The sequence below is a fragment of the Heterocephalus glaber genome, unplaced genomic scaffold, assembly GCF_053883595.1.
Source record: "Heterocephalus glaber isolate CG9 unplaced genomic scaffold, H.glaber_assembly_v1.0 deba00001744, whole genome shotgun sequence".
Lineage (NCBI taxonomy): Eukaryota > Metazoa > Chordata > Mammalia > Rodentia > Bathyergidae > Heterocephalus > Heterocephalus glaber.
In genome coordinates this window covers 1,388,928-1,405,185 of record NW_028258450.1, presented here as the reverse complement: position 1 = coordinate 1,405,185, position 16,258 = coordinate 1,388,928, and the positions used below count along the sequence as shown (strand labels likewise).

The following is a 16,258-nucleotide window of genomic DNA, read 5'->3' as shown; positions in this document are numbered from 1 at the left end:
GGGATCTACTCCTTCTGCATCCTCTTCTACCCTCTCCCTCCCCTCCTCTGTGAGTCACACTGACCTCCCTGCAGTTCCTATATGTCACCTAGCACATTTCTACCTCAGGGCCTTTGCACAGGCTCTTCCCTGTCTCTGGAAAGCTTTCCCTACACATTTGCCTGACTTCTTCCCTCCATGCTCACGGAATCTCCATGAACCACCCCACGGAACACAGCTAACATCACATTTGCACTCACCCTCACATCTTCTTCAAGACTTACCCGCTTAGTCCCCATTTTGCCCAATCCCTGACAGTGAAAGTTTAGATAATATTCCCTGCCACTGTCAGCACAAGGGTGAGGACTTTCCTTTGTTTCCTGCTGTGTCCCTAGCTCCTGGACTGGGGCTGACACAAAGTGGGTCTTGGTAAATGCTCCAAGAATTTATTGAGCCCTCCATGTGGCCCTGCCACTATTCCCACGTTAAATTGCTCTCCTTGGCCAGAAACATCACAAGACAGGAGACTATTTTATCCTCTGGGTTTTATATTCCTTTATTATTATTTTTACTTAGTGAACACTTTTAGGAACACATAGAAATGGAGAAAGAATGACATAAGAATGCCTCATCTAGCTGTAATTTTGATACAATTAATATAAATAATTGGCTATTTGGCCCTTATTTTCTTCTAAAATATTTTTAAAGTAAATATGGACATGGATGACATCCACCCCTAAATACTTCAGTAAGCGTCTGTTAAAAAATAAAGAATAATTTCCCCACATAACTATAAAATGTTTTTCATAACAGCGATATCTACTTTTTTGGTTAAAATGAAGATAAATGACAGGCATTATGTCATTCCACATCCAAATCTTTGAGCGCATCTCTGAGTGATAAAGGCATTTTCCACACATGACCACAAAACCATCTCCCCCCAACAAAGCAGACAACTCTTAATACTATCTAACAATCAGCCACTTTCCGTCTCCCACGGGGGCAAGTTTTCATCCTCATTTTACACCTGAGAAGAGTCACCGTCCAAGGAGGTCGCGTGGCAGAAAGACGAAGAACTGGGACTTGAACCTGGGAAGTCTGATGACAGAGCTGTGACCGCTGGCGTGAGTCAGGGCCCAGCCAGCCCCGGTCATTTCTGGGTGGTGACCGCGCCCTAGGAGAACTTTTGCCGCTAGCTGGGGAGGCGGGGGCGGCGCCCACGCATCTGCGGCTGACTGGCTCTGGAGCTACGCGCCGGGGAGGAGCCCCGGGTCACAAAACTGTCTCCCTCCGGGCGGGCGGACCAGAGGAGAGGTACGGCCGGCCGGGAGCATGGGCCGCCCCGTGCTGCTGCCGCTGTGCGTTCTGATCTGCACCCCAGGTAGGGACCGGGCGAGCGCCTGCGCTGGGAGGGAGGGGGCAAGGCCTGCTGAGTCGGAGGAGGGGGTTCAGTCCCCAGCACCTCTCCCCGCATCCGAGGGTCGTCCTTGTGCGTCTCCCCCAGACCCCAGCGCGGGAAAGAGTAGTTGGGCAAAAGCGCTAAGAAAGGCGATCCTTAAGGGAGTGTCCTTTTCATTCCCGAGGCGCCTCTGAACGCCTTCCTTGCCATTTCAAGCCAGGTGGGTGGAGCTGTAATTAATCCTTTCTCGGAGGACACTGAGGCACACAGAGGTTAAGTAACGGGTCTGAAATCGCCAGCCAGCTCTCGAGTAATTGGGGTTCTGACCCCGCCGGGCGCCTTAGGATCCTCCTTAGAGAAATAAGGATGCAGCGCCCCGTTTTGCAAAGAGCCTAGAGAGAGAGGTGGGTCGAGCGTCTCTGAGGACACTTCCCTTTCACCAGCCCCTCGCCGAAGTGACTATTTCACCTGCTTCCCCCGGAAAATATGGGGGACTGGGTTTGAGACATGAGGGGAAATTGAGAAGGAATTGAATCAGGTCGGGCGTGGAGGGGGTGGCGGTGTGGCGGGGGATAACTCAGCGCGTGGAACCGCGGGAGGCCAGGAATGAGTAATGACCCGAATCTGGGGGGAAAGGGACGTTCCGGAGGCCTAGCGGGCGGGGTAGGGGGCTGGAGAGCGGGCTCCGACTCGGCGGCGCTCCGGGGAGGGCTGGGGGAGGGGCTAGAACGTAGGCAGGGGCGGGGCTCGGGTATTAAAGAGGCCGGGGTGGGGCGGGGGCAGGGGCGGGGATAGAACGTGGGGGAGGAGCCAGAGGGCAGCTCTAGAACCTAGGGACTGGTCTGGAGGACCCGGCTAGGACTCTGAAGAGGATAGAATTTGTGGTGGGTCTAGGGGCGGGGCAATTTTTAGAGGGCTGCAGGGTGAGGCTAGGACTTTTGAGAATGTGGGACAGGGACAGAAGAACCACAGGCTGGAACCCAGAATTGGAACTGAGGGGCGGGAGTGGACCAGGCCTGGTGCCAGTCCTGGTATGGGGATGGGTGGGAGGAGGACAGAGCAGATCCTGGCACGTGTAACCAACCATGTCTCCTCTCCCCTTCTTCCCTCCTCCAGCCTCCTGGGCTCTGCTCTGCTCGTGGTGTAAAAGCAGTGGGCCCTGCCAGGTGGAGGAGTGTGCCCCGGGCCAGGATCTCTGCAGGACCACGGTCATGCACGTGTGGGGAGGTGAGTTTCCCCCGCCCCAACTTCAGTGCGACAAGGAGCGCCAGTGACCGAGAACCCTTCTCTTACCAGGAATTAAGGAACCACAAACTAAGAATAACCAAGGAGACCCCATTCCACATCCACGGGACGGCAAACATTTAAACTTTATTTATTTTATCCTATTTTTTTTTTTGGTACCAGGGATCGAACTCAGGACCTTCTGCTTTCGAGGCAGGCTCCAGAACCACTGAGCTAAATCCCTGGGCCTTAAACTTTAAATAGCAGTATCTGAGGCTGTAACTCATTGCTAGAGCTCACTTAATTTGTGCCCTGGGATCCATTCTCAACACCAAAAATAAAATAAAATATTGGCAATATACAGATTGATAAAGATGTGGAACCATACACCCTATGGCAGGGGAGTAAACCCCCCCCCATACTGGGGATCAAACTCAGGACCTGGGGATCAAACTCAAGACCTTGCCATTTTGAGGCAGGTGTGGCACCACTGAGCTAAATCCCCAGCCCGGTAAGTCAGTAAATTAGGGAATGTGCCACCCAGCAGAACTGTACAATATCTAGTACAGATGAAGATTAGCATACCATACAGCTAGTAGTTCAACTCCTAGGAATGTAGAAACTCCAGAGACCTTTGGCCACACGACCCACAGACACATGAGTAAGGATGTTCTTAGCAGTACTGTTTGTGATAGGTAAATTATAAACAATCTCAGCAGCAGAGGACCATGCAGTATGATCACTTGGTGGAATGCTGCAGAGTTTAAGTGAAGGAACAATATCCTTGTGGGTACACCTCAAAAAATGTGGGGAACTGGGGATTTAGCTCAGTGGCACGCTGCTTGCCTTCCAGGCTCAAGGTCCTGAGTTCAATCCCCAGTACCAGGAAAAAAAAAAAAAGAAACTTTGGGATGTGCCTGTAGTCCCAGAGACTAGAAAGGCTGAGGCAGAAAGCTCTATAAGTTGGAGACTAGCCTGGGCCACTTAGCAACACTATGTCTATGAAATAAAAAATAAAAAGGTGTGGGGATGTAGCTTAGTGATAGAGTGCCCTGGAATTCAATCCCCAGTACTGCCCCAAAAAACAAACCATGGGGCCGGGGATTTAGATCAGTGGTTCCGGAGCCTGCCTCACAAGCATAAGGACCCTAGTTTGATCCCTGGTACCAAAAAAAAAAAAAAAAAAAACCATGTAAGATTGAGAGGAAGAAACAGGTTGCACAGTATACCTTCTTACACAAGCTTTCAAACAAGGAAAAAAATAACATAGCATTATGCATACATTCAGTAAAAATTTCTTGCCACTGCTTGCCTCTGGATCAAGCATGAGGGGAGGGGCCGGGGATTTAGCTCAGTATTTCCACCGCCTGCCTCACAAGCTCAAGGACCCGAGTTGAATCCCCGGTACCAAAAAGAAAAGCATGAGGGGAGTGGGACTTGGCAGCTGTAAAACAGAGTGTTTTAAAAACTCCATTTCCTGAAAGAAAAAGGAAAAAAATGTGTCAACAATGGTTTAGGGCTGAGTATGCAGTTCAGTGGTTCCATGCCTGCTTGGCAACCGCAAGGTCCTGAGTTTGATCCTGATACTGAAAAAAAAGTTTCAAAAATTCCATTTCTGCCAGGCGTGGTGGCACATGTCTGTAATCCCAGCACTTGGAGCCTGAGGCAGGAGGCTCACCATGAATTTGAGGCCAGCCTGGGCTACACAGTGAGTTCAAGCCCAGCCTGAACTAATAGTGAGACATTGTCTCAAAAAACTAAAAAAAAAAAAAAAAATCCATTTCCTTTAAAAAGTACCTGAAACAAATATAGTGAAATGCTAATGTTTTACTAAGTTGGATAAAATACATAGTATTCATTATATAATCCTCCTATTCTTTTTAGTAAGCTCAAAGCATTTCCCTTTAAAAATTCCTATCAGAGGGCTGGGGGTGTAGCTCAGTGGTAGAGTACTTGCTTAGCATGTGTGAAGTACTAGGTTTGATCCCCAGCATGGCCAAAAACAAACAAACCAGAAAAAGGATTTAAAATTCCCATCAGAGGGCCAGGGATTTAGCTCAGTGATTCCACCTCCTGCCTCGCAAGTGCAAGGACCCCAGTTCGATCCCCGGTACCAAAAAAAAAAAATTCCTCTCAGAGGCATCTCCCTGCTGAGATCACCAAGCCGAGGGGGAGGAAGGAGCAAAGGGGAGGTGATCCACCAAGTCTTAGGGTCACTCAGAGAGCAGGCTCCCCTACATCTGGTGGTGGGGAGTTGGATGGTGGGAGGGCAGCTCTAGAAAAGACAGAGTTGGACCCAAGCAAGAATGGTCTGGCAGGAATCAGCCCTGGGAGTGGGTGGCCCTGAGCCTGGGGTATTGGAAGCTGGCTGGGCCCAGGAAGCCACTGCGGCACTAAGGATACATTCTTCACAAGAGAAGATGAGCTGGAGGTGGTGGAGAGAGGCTGTGCTCATGCAGAGAAGACCAACAGGACGATGAGCTATCGGCTGGGCCCGCAGATCATCAGCCTGACAGAGACCGTGTGCCGGTCCAACTTGTGCAACCGGCCCAGACCTGGTGAGTCATGCAGTTCTCCATCCCGGACCCTACAGTCTCCCAGCACCGCTCCATCCCTTACCCCATACCAACCCCAACGGAATCCCTTCTGCATTCCAAACAGTTCTGATCGCATCCTCAAATCAACACTGTCCTATTCTCAAACAATGCCCACTCCCACTCACGAGGGTAGACCCATTTCCAGCCCGAGCGTTTGTGTGGTGGTCACTATGTATAAGGTACAGCACCCCTTAACAGTCTCGCACATGCCTGAGAGAGAGGGGAGGCGTCTTGCTGACATTTTTTCATCTAATTTCTTCCTCGAGGACAGAGGACAGTCTAAGCAATAGATGCTGAGGAGCCAAGACGCAAGCAGAGGGAGACTCATAGTTCTTAGGGAAAATCAAGAGGAGAGGAACCGTGGCATGGTGGTTCGCACCTGTAGTCCCAGCTACTCGGAAGTCTGGGGCAGCAGGGTCACTTAAGTTTTGGGGTTCCAGACCAGCCTGGGCCAAATAGGAAACCCCATCTCAAAATTTAAAAAAGAAAGAAAAGAGGAGAGGCGAGCATAGGCTGGGAGGGGTCCCTGGTCCAGATGATCTCTGACTTGAACAGTGAAAAAAAGTCAAGAAACTTCCCTAATCCCTTTGGGCTCTGGTCAATTGGAAAAAAAAAAAAAAAAGAAAGAAACCCGAATTCTTCTTTTCAGCCACTTCCCGGGGGAGAGGAAAGAATGGGGAAGGAAGGGACCGGCGCTGCTCATCAGCAGTGATTCCTCTTTCTGGCCTGGTGAGGAAGGAAACTGATTAAGGTCACTGCAATCACAGTGACGTCCGCAAGCAGAGCACCTGCGTGTGCACTGGGTTTTCCTCCTTCCTCCAACCTGACCCCAGCCTCATTTTCATCCATCCTCAGCACTGGTGGCAGGGCTCACTCTAATGTGCAATTTGAAGGAAGTGACAAGAGAGACCTCGGCTTCCTCTCCCTGGTAGATATGCATCTAATCAGAGAGGACAGTCAAGGTAGTGATCAGAGCAGGGACAAAGCCCAGGATGTCCCTTGCTGGCAGGGGCCACCCCCCTCACTGATGGGTCACAGGGACATGAACATTCTAGCAAGACTTGGGAGTGGTCAGGGATCATGAGGAGCTTGGGCAGCAGCTGCCAATTCAGCCGTCCAGTAATTTATTTTCTCTCTCTCTCTCTCTCTCATTCTTTCTCTCTTTCTCTTCTTTCACCCTCCCTTTCTTTGTGCGCACAAGTGGTATTTGTACACTGAGCCCAGGGCCTTTGCACTGAGCCACAACCCCAGCCCTTTTGTTTTGTTTTGTTTTAAACAGGATCTCACTAAGTTGCTAAATTGCCCAGGCTGAGCTTGAACCTTCAGTCTTGCTACCTCAGCCTCCCAGTGTACTGGGATTTCAGGCCTGTGCTACCATACCTAGTTTTTTATCCTCATTTTACTGCCATCTTTACTCTGCTCTAGCACCTTGGGATAGGTGATTAAACCACATCCTATACTTACCTGCTATTGGAAACAAAGCAGTGAGCAAGGCAGTCTTGGGCCCTGTCTCCATGGGACTTGCAATCCAGTGTGTGTCTTGGGGAGGGAGGTGACAGACCCATCACCAGACAGACAGTGACAGTGCGGATTAGTCAGGGACAGAATGAGGAGGTGCAGGCAGAGGGTCAGAGATGGGGTGAGGGAAGTCAGGGCTGTGGGACCCCAGCAGGAATGCCTGACTCAGCTCAGGGAAGGGCTCCTAGGGGAAGCTGGACCTGAAGGATCAGTAGGAGCAGCCTGGGGACAAGGCAGTGGAGAAGGTGTTACAGCCGAGGCCAGGGCGGGTTTGAAGCCCCAGAGAGGGGTGAAAGTGGCAGGGCTGGAGGAAGGAAGGAGGCGTCCTGGTGAACCTGGCAGGGTCCTTTCTAGTCTGAGATGTGGAATATGGACCACGTTCTGAGAGCAGCCGGGGATGGTGGGAGGTCATAAGCAGAGGGTGTCATGGTCACATTTGTATTTTTAGCAAATTATTCTGCCCTTAGGGCTGAAGACAGATCAGAGGGAAGCAAAGGTAGATGAGGGAAACCAGCTTAGAGGCTGATGAAGCGGGTGGTGGGATGAGGGCGCAGGCCAAGCAGAGGGACAGAAGTGGCCAGGTGGAGGAGCTCTCGGGCTGGGCCGTTAGGGTGGTGGCTTATGGGGAGGAGACTTGCACGATGAAGTCACTGGTACCAAAAGGAGGCCTCTGCCCGTGATGGCTGCAAACTGGACAAATGACAATTATGCGAGGTCACCGGAGGCACTGCAATATCTGAAATAAGGAAGCACAGAAGTAAGAGTTTCACAGGCAACCTGGTTTTCCACAAGTGCTCCTTCCAGTTCTCTGCTGTGAAGGGGAAATGGAGCCCGCATGGAGAGGAAGTCGCTAGACTGTGAAGACAGGTTGGAGTCGGGGCTGCCAGCGTGTCTGGGAATGAGGGGTAGGATCCTGGAATAGACGGGACCGCAGGAAAGGGAGTCCCCAGATCTGCAAACGAATTTCCCTGGAGTCGCTGGCAAGCTGTATGTACGTATGGTGAGACTCCAAGAAAAGCAGCAGAAAATAGACACTGGGAGGCCACAGAACAGGGCCCGGCTTCCAGGAGGCCTGTGACGCTGGGGAGATGGAGGGACCGAGCTGGAGGGGCCTGGGTGACCGCCCACGCCTTCCCATGAGCCCTCACCCGGGGGTAGGGGCAAGACGGAAAGGGACCAGCCCTCAAAAGTCCCGATGCAGATCTTTTTTTTTTGGTACTGGGGATCGAACTCAGGACCTTGTGCTTACAAGGCAGGTGCAGTGCCAGTAAGCTAAATCCCCGGCCCCCGATGCCATTCTTGCCAGGAAGAAAACTTAACCATCTTTGGAAGAAGACAACATCCTTTGGAGCCTTTACATTTTCTACCTATAATATCTGGCATCTAGTGAAAGCATATATGGTGTCCTGAAGAAAATTTTTTTTAAAAAATCAATTGACCAATCCCTGGTACCCCCCCCCCCAAAATCAATTGACCAGAAACTAAGAAAAACTGAACAACAGAAACAGATTTGAAGTGATTCTGACATTGGAATTATTCATCAGGAAACCTAAAATGGTAACGATCAGTTGATTCAATAAAACAGAGGGAAGGATAAGTTTGAGCATCTGGAATCCATTTTTAGAGGCAAGTAGAAAATATAAAACAGTGACTGAAATGAAGAACTCACAGGATGAGCTTAGTAGAGATTAGGGACAGCAGAGCAAGAGGATTGAAAATCTAGGGACAGGAAGGTAGAAATGTCTAGACTGAGGCACAGAAGTAGGGGATTGGGGTCTCACCCAGGTCTCTGCACTGAGGGAACGGGGGACTAGATGGGGCCACCCCAGATCTGTGGACTTCTGCAGAAGGAACAGGCCTGGGGAGAGGGTGCTGAGTTCAGTTTGGGGTGTGGATTAGTCAGTTTTCTGTTACTGTAATGAAATGCCTGAGGTTGGGAACTTTGTAAAGAAAAGAATTTTATGTAGTTTACAGTTTCAGAGGTGGAAATTCCAAACAGTGTGGCTGGTTCTGGCAAAAGGCCCCTGGCTAATGGGATCCTGACAGGGTTGTGTGACAGAAAGAGAAATCACAGAGTGAGACAAGAAGTCAGGGTTTGGGGAGGCATCAGTTTCACTGTCTTGGGAACTAACTGAGGGTGCTGTGAGAATCAGCTAACCGCTTCCCAGGGCAGTGCCCCACCTGGGTGTGACCTAGCCACTCCCCACTAGGCTCCACCTCTTAAAGGTCCCAGCACCTCTCCCACCACCACCCTGAGGCCTAAGCTTCCAACACATGAACTCTCTGGATAAACCACATCCAAGCCACAGCACAATAGGTAGAGATTTAGATGTTGGAATCACTGGGGCATCCAAGAGCAGTGGATGGACAGCTCTAGAGCTCAGGCTCAATTTTTGAGACTGGAGGTTTGTGAGTGAGCAGCAGATGGGCAGAAATGAAGCATTCACCAGATAACATGCCTGTGGGAGAATTTATACTATGAGAAAAGAAAAAGGCTGAAGACAGAGCCCTGAGAGTCACTTGCAATTAGAAGAGGGGCCTAAGAACTGGGCACAGTAGTGCATGCCCATAATCCTAACCCTCTGGGAAGCTGAGACAGGAGTATTGCAAGTTTGAGTCCAGCCTGGGAAACTTGGTGATTTAGCAAGACCCTATCTGAAAATAGAAAAATAAAAAAAAGGGCTGCAGATGTAGCTCGGTGGGAAGGCCCCGGGTCCAATCTCCAGTATTGAAAAAAAGAAAAACAAAATAAAAAGAGGTGCTTAAGAGGAAGAGTTCTCAAAGGAGACTGTGAGCCTGTGAGTGACCTGGATGGAAATCCGTGCTTTCACTTTCACGGAAGTTTGTGAGAGAATTGTGGGTCCTTGGCCTTTTAGGTATTTTTCCTTGAAGCAGTCGATTTGGCTTTGGGGAAGTGATTCCCTTAATTGCCGCAAGTCTGCCAGTCCGGAGCCTTGGCTCACACAGCCCTCTCCCTTGCTTCAGCCTTGGCCCAGATTCCCACAGTGTCTTGGTTTGGGAAGGAGAAACCAATGCCAGGCTGGGGGACAGTGTGCCAAGGCTGGGGGCAGAGGAATGACCCAGGATTTTCAGGGAAAAGTAACCCATCCAGTTGGCCTGGACCAGAACGTTGGTGCAAAAGGCAAAGTTATCAGGGATCTCAGAGAGGCTTTGACCTCTCAGGCAGTCAGGTCATGTGCAGCTGTCTGTGGCTGCAGGATGGATTGCCCTGGACCTCAGACAATGAGCATTTCACACAGGAGCTGGAAGTCATCAATTTTGGGGCTGCTTAGCTGAGTGGCTGTGGCTCAGGGACTTTTGTGATATTGGAGTCAGGATGTCAGCTTGGGCTGCAGCTACCTGAAGGCCCGGAAGTCACTCCTCTCCCGTGGATAAACCCCGCCCATGACTTTGGCTAAGGCCTTGCTTCTCACCACACAGACCTCTCTGTGCTGCTTGAATGTCCTTACAGTACAGTAGCTGGCATCTGCCAGACCAAATGAGAGACAGACAGACAGATGGACAGAGAAGTGCAGAAGTTGCAATAGCTTTAGCCACAGAGGGCACAATATGGGCCAGGCATGGTAGCGCATGCATGTAATCCTAGCGTTGTAGGAAGCTGAGACAGGAGGACTGCAAGTTTGAGCCCTGCCTGAGCGACTTAACAAGACCCTGTTTCAAAATAAAAAAGAACTAGAGATGTAGCTCACTGTCAAGGTCCTCCAGTGCTCCTAAAAGAAGCAGGAGGAGGAAGAAAAAGGAGGCACAATATGGCTGCCAGAGCGCCAGGCCTCTTCCCCAAGTTCCATGCCATCATTTCCACAATACCCTATTGGTTATATGGGTTTGCTCTACAGCAAGCAGAATCCATTGGAAGCCTTTGTGGAGACTGGCCTCCACAGGGAACAATAGAAGGGTTTTAAGTCATTGTTGATTCTTTTGATCATTTAACAAATACAGTATTGACTGAATACCTTCTCTGGCCCTGCACCTGTGCCGGGTGGTGTTGGGATCCAGTTGTGAGCGAGATAGGCTTGGCCCTTCCTTCCTGGGGCTCAGAGCCTAGAGGAGGAGGCAGACCTGTTGCCACACACTGATGATCAAAGGTGGGCAGGTCTGGGATGACTTGGGGGCTGTAAGAGCCTAAAGGGGTGCCTGCTCCACCCAGTGAGTCAGGGAGGGCTTCCTGGCAGAGGCGACATCAGAGTTGACACCTGAAGAATGAAGAGGAGTTGGGGGGGGGTCAAGGCCAGGATGCCAGTCTGCGGTGTTGAAGGAGACTGAAGCTGGATGGGGCCGTGGGGCCGGACAGGATGGGAGGATTCTGGACAGATTCAGCTGAAAGGTAGACTGAGGAGGGGGTGATGCGAAGGTGAGACCTCAGGAGAGCTGGGCCCCGGGACTCAGCCCACGGAGTCTCACCCCACCACCGCTTCCTGTCAGGCCAGGCACGCACCTTCGCCATGGGCCGGTACCTTGAATGTATTTCCTGCACCTCGTCAGACTTGAGCTGTGAGAGGGGCCGGGAGCAGAGCCTGCAGTGTCGCCTCCCCAGAGAGCAGTGCATCGAGGTGGTGACCCACAACAGCCTGGAAGGTGAGTCCCAACCTGCCAGCAGCTCCTCCTCTCTGCTGGCCTCTTCCCCAGGGCTGCACTTGACAGCCCCCCCAAATAACAGGGATTCAAAGAAGGAATTTAATTCATTCACACATTCAAAATCTAGTCACTGGAAGTCCAGGGCCTCTGGGACAGTTCCAGAGTCACCAGAGGCCAAACGCCTCCTCATTTCTTATGTATCACTTCTATTCTTTTTTTTTTTCTTTTGGTACTGGGGATCAAAGTCAGGACCCAGCCGGCGGCACCACTGAGCTAAATCCCTGGCCCTATTCTTTTTTTTTTTTTTTTTTTTTTGATACCGGGGATTGAACTCGGGTCCTTGTGCTTGCGCAGCAGACAACGAAACCACCGAGCTAAATCCCCAGCCCCCCTATTCTTTTTTTATTATTATTATTTTTTTTTTGGTACTGGGGATCGAACTCGGGTCCTTGCACTTGCGCAGCAGGTGACGTCTGGCCCTATTCTTGACTGCCTCATAGACCAATATGAGTGTCAGAGTGCCAGGCCTCGAGTCCAATTTCCAGGAAGGAACAAGGGTCCAAAAAAAGGAGTTGGAAAGAGGAGCCCTCCTTTTGTAAGAATTCTCTTTCTTGGAAGTCCCATAAAACACTTCCATTTATATCACATTGGCCACAAATTCATCACCTGCCTACCTAGACCTAGAGAGGCTGGAAAATGTAACCCTTTGGCTAGATATATAGTTACCCTAAATAAAATGGGGGCCTGGGATGGGGGGCAAAGCAGAGAATGGCTGAGCCCTGTCTCACCCTCACCCGTGATCTGACCCCGGCCTCCTTCCTTTGGAGACACAGAGAGCAGCACAGATGAGCACCACACCCGAGGCTGCGGCTTCCTCCCTGGCTGCCCCGGCCCCACCGGCTTCCACAACAACCACAGCTTCCACTACCTGCGATGCTGTAATAGCACCAAATGCAACAGGGGCCCAGGTAAGGGGCAAGGACCTGCGTGAGGCCCAGGAAGGCCAGCTCGGGCCCCACTGCCTGCCACTCCCCGGCAGCCGGCCCTCTCTGAGTGTCTTTTTGTGGGGAGGGGAGGTGCAGTTCTGGGGGTGAAACCCAGGGTCTCTTGCATGCTGGGCCAGGTGTTCTAATGCTGAGCTGCACCTCCAGCCCTGATTTTTTTAAATGCCAATCTGATCTCATCACTGTCCTCAATCAAGCACTGCGACAACTCCCCCTTCCTCTTTGAATCAAGTCCAGAGGTCTTGCTATGACCTGTGTAATCCAGGATCTGCCAAACTGCATCCTCTCTCAGGGCATGCATACTACCCTCCACCTGGATCCCATCTCCTGAGAACCCACTCACCCAGCCACAGGTCACCGCTGTGTCTCAGCCTTGTGTATCAGCCTCAGCAAAACTTGCATTGTGCCTCTTCCATGGTGTGATACAGCCCTCTCCTGTTACTCTGTCCACCGAACCCCTCAGGAGTGATGGAAAGGTTCTGTATCAGTGCTGTTCAATATGATAGCCTCCACTGTGCATGACTCTGGAGCACTGGAAATTCAAACTGAATCTGAGGATGGTGGTGCATGCATGTAATCTCAGCACCCTAGGAGGCTGAGAAGTAGGATCTCAAGTTCTAGCCCAGCCTGGGCAACTTAATGACTTAGTAAGAGCCTGTCTCAAAATGGAAAAAAAAAAAATAAGTCCTGGGTTCAACCCCTAGTACCAAAAACCCCCCAAAAAACAGTGAACTGAATTTTAATATTACATTTAATGCTAATTAATGTAAATTTAAACAAAATATATGTGGCCCATAGCTACCATATTGAACAGTGTCACACTAAACTCTAAGTTCTGAGAAGGCAAGACTGTTTTGAGGCACACAGTTGCTTACGCAGGTCCCAGCACAATACCTGGGCCGTTCTGGGGCTCCTGGGGAGTCAGAGCTGGGGTTTGACCTCTTAAGGCCCTGGAAAATATCCAGAAAGAAAGTGCTGTCAAATGCCTGACCACAAGGTGGCACTATGACATCTAGGGCTGACATCTGGGAGTCCTGCAGGGGAATGCACCCTGAAGACCCACTTGCCAATTTCTCTGTCTCTTGTCTTCTAAGTCATAGAGCTCCAAAACCTGCCACCCAATGGAGTCCAGTGTTACAGCTGTGAGGGGAACGGTACCCATGGGTGCTCCTCCAGTGAGAGCTCCCTGGTCAGCTGCCGAGGCCCAATGGACCAATGTCTCCAAGCCACGGGCACTAAAGGTGAGGCCCTTCCGGAGGCTGGCAGGGGACACTTTCTGGGAATGATGGGGCTCCACAGCTGATTGACTTCCAGTGAAGCTGGATTTAAACTCAGGTGGCTTTTCTTTTCTTTCTTTTTTTTTTTTTTTTGGTACCAGAGATTGAACTCGGGTCCTTGGGCTTGTGCAGCAGGCAGCAAAACCACTGAGTTAAATCCCAGGCACAAGGTGGCTTTTCTCATAGGAAAGATGGGACTTCCCTCAAGAGGGTGCAAACTATAGTAAGGAATTGTTCATTCAGAAATGGACATTTATGCCCCAGAAGTGTGACATCTTTGGGGGTGACATTTCCTGTAGGGGGGACTTCCTGTGGATATTCAAGGCTTTCATCTTAGAGTGCCTGGATTCCAGCATTCTCAGACATTTTGGTCTCAAGACTCCTTCCTGCCAAGCATGGTGGCACACACCTGTAATCCCAGCACTTAGGGAGGCTGAGGCAGAAGGATCACAAGTTGTAGCCCAGCATGGGCAGCTTAGCAGAATCTGTCTCAGGATAAAAAATAAACAAAACAAAAAAAGGGATGGGGAGGTAGCTCAGTGCAAAGGCCTTGGGTTTAATCTCCAGTCCTGCCAAAAAATATAAAAAATAAAGTCACAGTCTCAAAAATTATTGTTTGTGTCAGGTATAGCTATAAATATGTACTACAATAGAAGTTAGAACCGAGAAAGAATTTTAGGGTTTATTGATAAATTAATTTAAATTTTTATAATTTATATTGATTTATTAAAATAACAAGAACTCATTACACAATAACATAAATAACTCGTGTGTGTGTGTGGTACTGGGCCCAGGGCCTCACGCATGCTAGGGAAGCACTCTACCACTTAGCTATGGTCCCAGCCCACAAATGATGCTCTTAAATGGAACATGGTTATATGACTGGCATTGTTTAACCATGTTGCAGATCTCTTTAATGTCTGGCTGAACAGAACACAGCTGTTCCTCATCTCTGTTTCTGTGTTCAGTTGGTTGCAATATCACATGTCCTGGAGTTTCTGGGAAACTCCTTTGTAGACTTCTGGGTATAAAAAAGCCAAATTCTGTTGTAGCATTTTTCTGAGAATCATTTTGACTTCACAGATTCCTGGAAGGAGTCTGAGGGACCCCCCCACCCCACCCCTGGGGCCCCTAGATCATCCTTTAAGAACTGTTGCTTTGGGCTGAGGATTTAGCTCAGTGGTTCTACCGCCTGCCTCCCAAGTGCAAGGTCCTGAGTTCAATCCCCGGTACCAAAAAAACAAAATAAAACAACAAAAAAGAACTGTTGCTTTGTCCACGAAGCCATGGAAATGGGACCCATCACTTAGTGCTATGTCACCCACTGGAGAATCCCAGGCCCCAGAGCCGGGAGTCTCACTCAATCTTCTTCTTCCTCAGGACCGGGGAATGCGAACTTCACACTGAGGGGCTGTTCAACTGCCTCCTGGTGCCAAGACTCCCACATGGCCGACACCTTCAGCCTGACTCACCTCAGTGTCTCGTGCTGTAAGGGCACTGGTTGTAACCACCCAGCCAGCGACGTCCATTACCGCAGTGGGGGTGCCCCCCGGCCTGGCCCTGTCCCCCTCAGCCTTGCCAGCACTCTGCTTGTGACCATAAGACTGTGGGGAGGCGTTCTCCTCTGGACCTGAACCCCAGGGCCTCCACCCTGGCTGGACCCAGGGGACCCCTTTGTCCTGTCCTCAACCCTTGTTCCTGCGGACTTGTGCCTGTGTGCTGTCCTCTCGGGGCCACGGTTTCCCCAGCTGTGTGACTGTCTCACCACGTGCTCCTGAGAGCTGGAGGAGAAAAGCTGGAGCAAGGCTGTGGGTCAGCAAGAAAGCTCTTGGTTTTATTAATATTGTTGCTGCTCTTGTTATTGTTATTATTAATATTCATATTTATTTTATATGTAAATAAAAAATTTTTATACCAGTGGACTTCACCCTAAGCTGCCTCCACATCTATATCTGGCCTCCAAATACAAACTTCTAATTCGCCCACCCAAGCACAAGTCATCCAGTGGTTTCTTCTCCCCAACTTCAAAGGTTAGGACTACTTTATTGTTCTGGGGAGATAGGACATCTTCATTTCCCAGGGTGCTCTGGGGCAGGAGATGGAGAGAAGATAACCTGGTAGCCAGAACTCCCTTGATGCACCATAGTGAGGAATAAGGACAGGACTACATTTCCTCTGATGCTCTGGGATATAGTTCCCAGGACACCTTAGGACTGATGGAGAAGAAGCCAGGACTACCAACTCAGTGGCATTCCTGGAGCACAGTAGTGAAGAATTCATGTTGGCCATTGTTCACTGAGACAGCCCATAGAGACCAAATTATATTACCCATGGGGCTTAATGGCTAATGAAGAAAAAAAATATAGGGAAGAGGTGAAGGACACGGGGGTTTTTTGGTGGTACCAGGGATTGAACTCAGGACATTGTGCTTATGAGGCAGGTGGCGGAACCACTGAACTAAATCCTCGGCCTGGACAGGGTTTGTTTATTTTTAACTTCCTCCAATCACATATCACCCCTTGTCATTGTGGTGGCTTAAAGAAAGGAAGTCTAGGGCTGGGGATTTAGCTCAGCGGCACTGTGTCTGCCTCGAAAGCACAAGGTCCTGAGTTCAATCTCTGGTACCAAAAAAAATGAAATCTATATCTTAAATTCTTGAATGTG

The 16,258-nt window shown here is 50.1% G+C and overlaps 1 protein-coding gene across 6 annotated transcripts; it reads left to right on the top strand.

Annotated features, from left to right (window-relative positions):
• Positions 1-1,206: 1,206 nt before the first annotated feature.
• Positions 1,207-15,521, top strand: Plaur (plasminogen activator, urokinase receptor). 6 transcript variants are annotated; one of them, XM_004873105.3, is made up of 7 exons: positions 1,207-1,360; positions 2,495-2,605; positions 5,023-5,160; positions 11,161-11,313; positions 12,141-12,281; positions 13,412-13,558; positions 14,975-15,521. In XM_004873105.3, exons 1-7 carry the CDS (start codon positions 1,312-1,314, stop codon positions 15,226-15,228), a joined length of 993 nt encoding a protein of 330 aa, XP_004873162.1. In that variant the 5' UTR covers positions 1,207-1,311; the 3' UTR covers positions 15,229-15,521. The 6 variants fall into 6 exon arrangements, with proteins under 6 accessions (XP_004873162.1, XP_004873161.1, XP_087056556.1 ...); XM_004873104.3 differs by having other exon boundaries at positions 5,020-5,160; XM_087200430.1 differs by having other exon boundaries at positions 1,208-1,360; positions 12,147-12,281.
• Positions 15,522-16,258: the final 737 nt, after the last annotated feature.

What these genes read in the sequence shown, in the direction of transcription:
- Plaur (XM_004873104.3), top strand. Translation starts at nt 1,312, where the DNA reads ATGGGCCGCCCCGTGCTGCTGCCGCTGTGCGTTCTGATCTGCACCCCA. An exon ending in GGTCATGCACGTGTGGGGAG is followed by an intron (nt 2,606 to 5,019) that starts GTGAGTTTCCCC and finishes TCTTCACAAGAG; the next exon opens with AAGATGAGCTGGAGGTGGTG. An exon ending in GTGCAACCGGCCCAGACCTG is followed by an intron (nt 5,161 to 11,160) that starts GTGAGTCATGCA and finishes GCTTCCTGTCAG; the next exon opens with GCCAGGCACGCACCTTCGCC.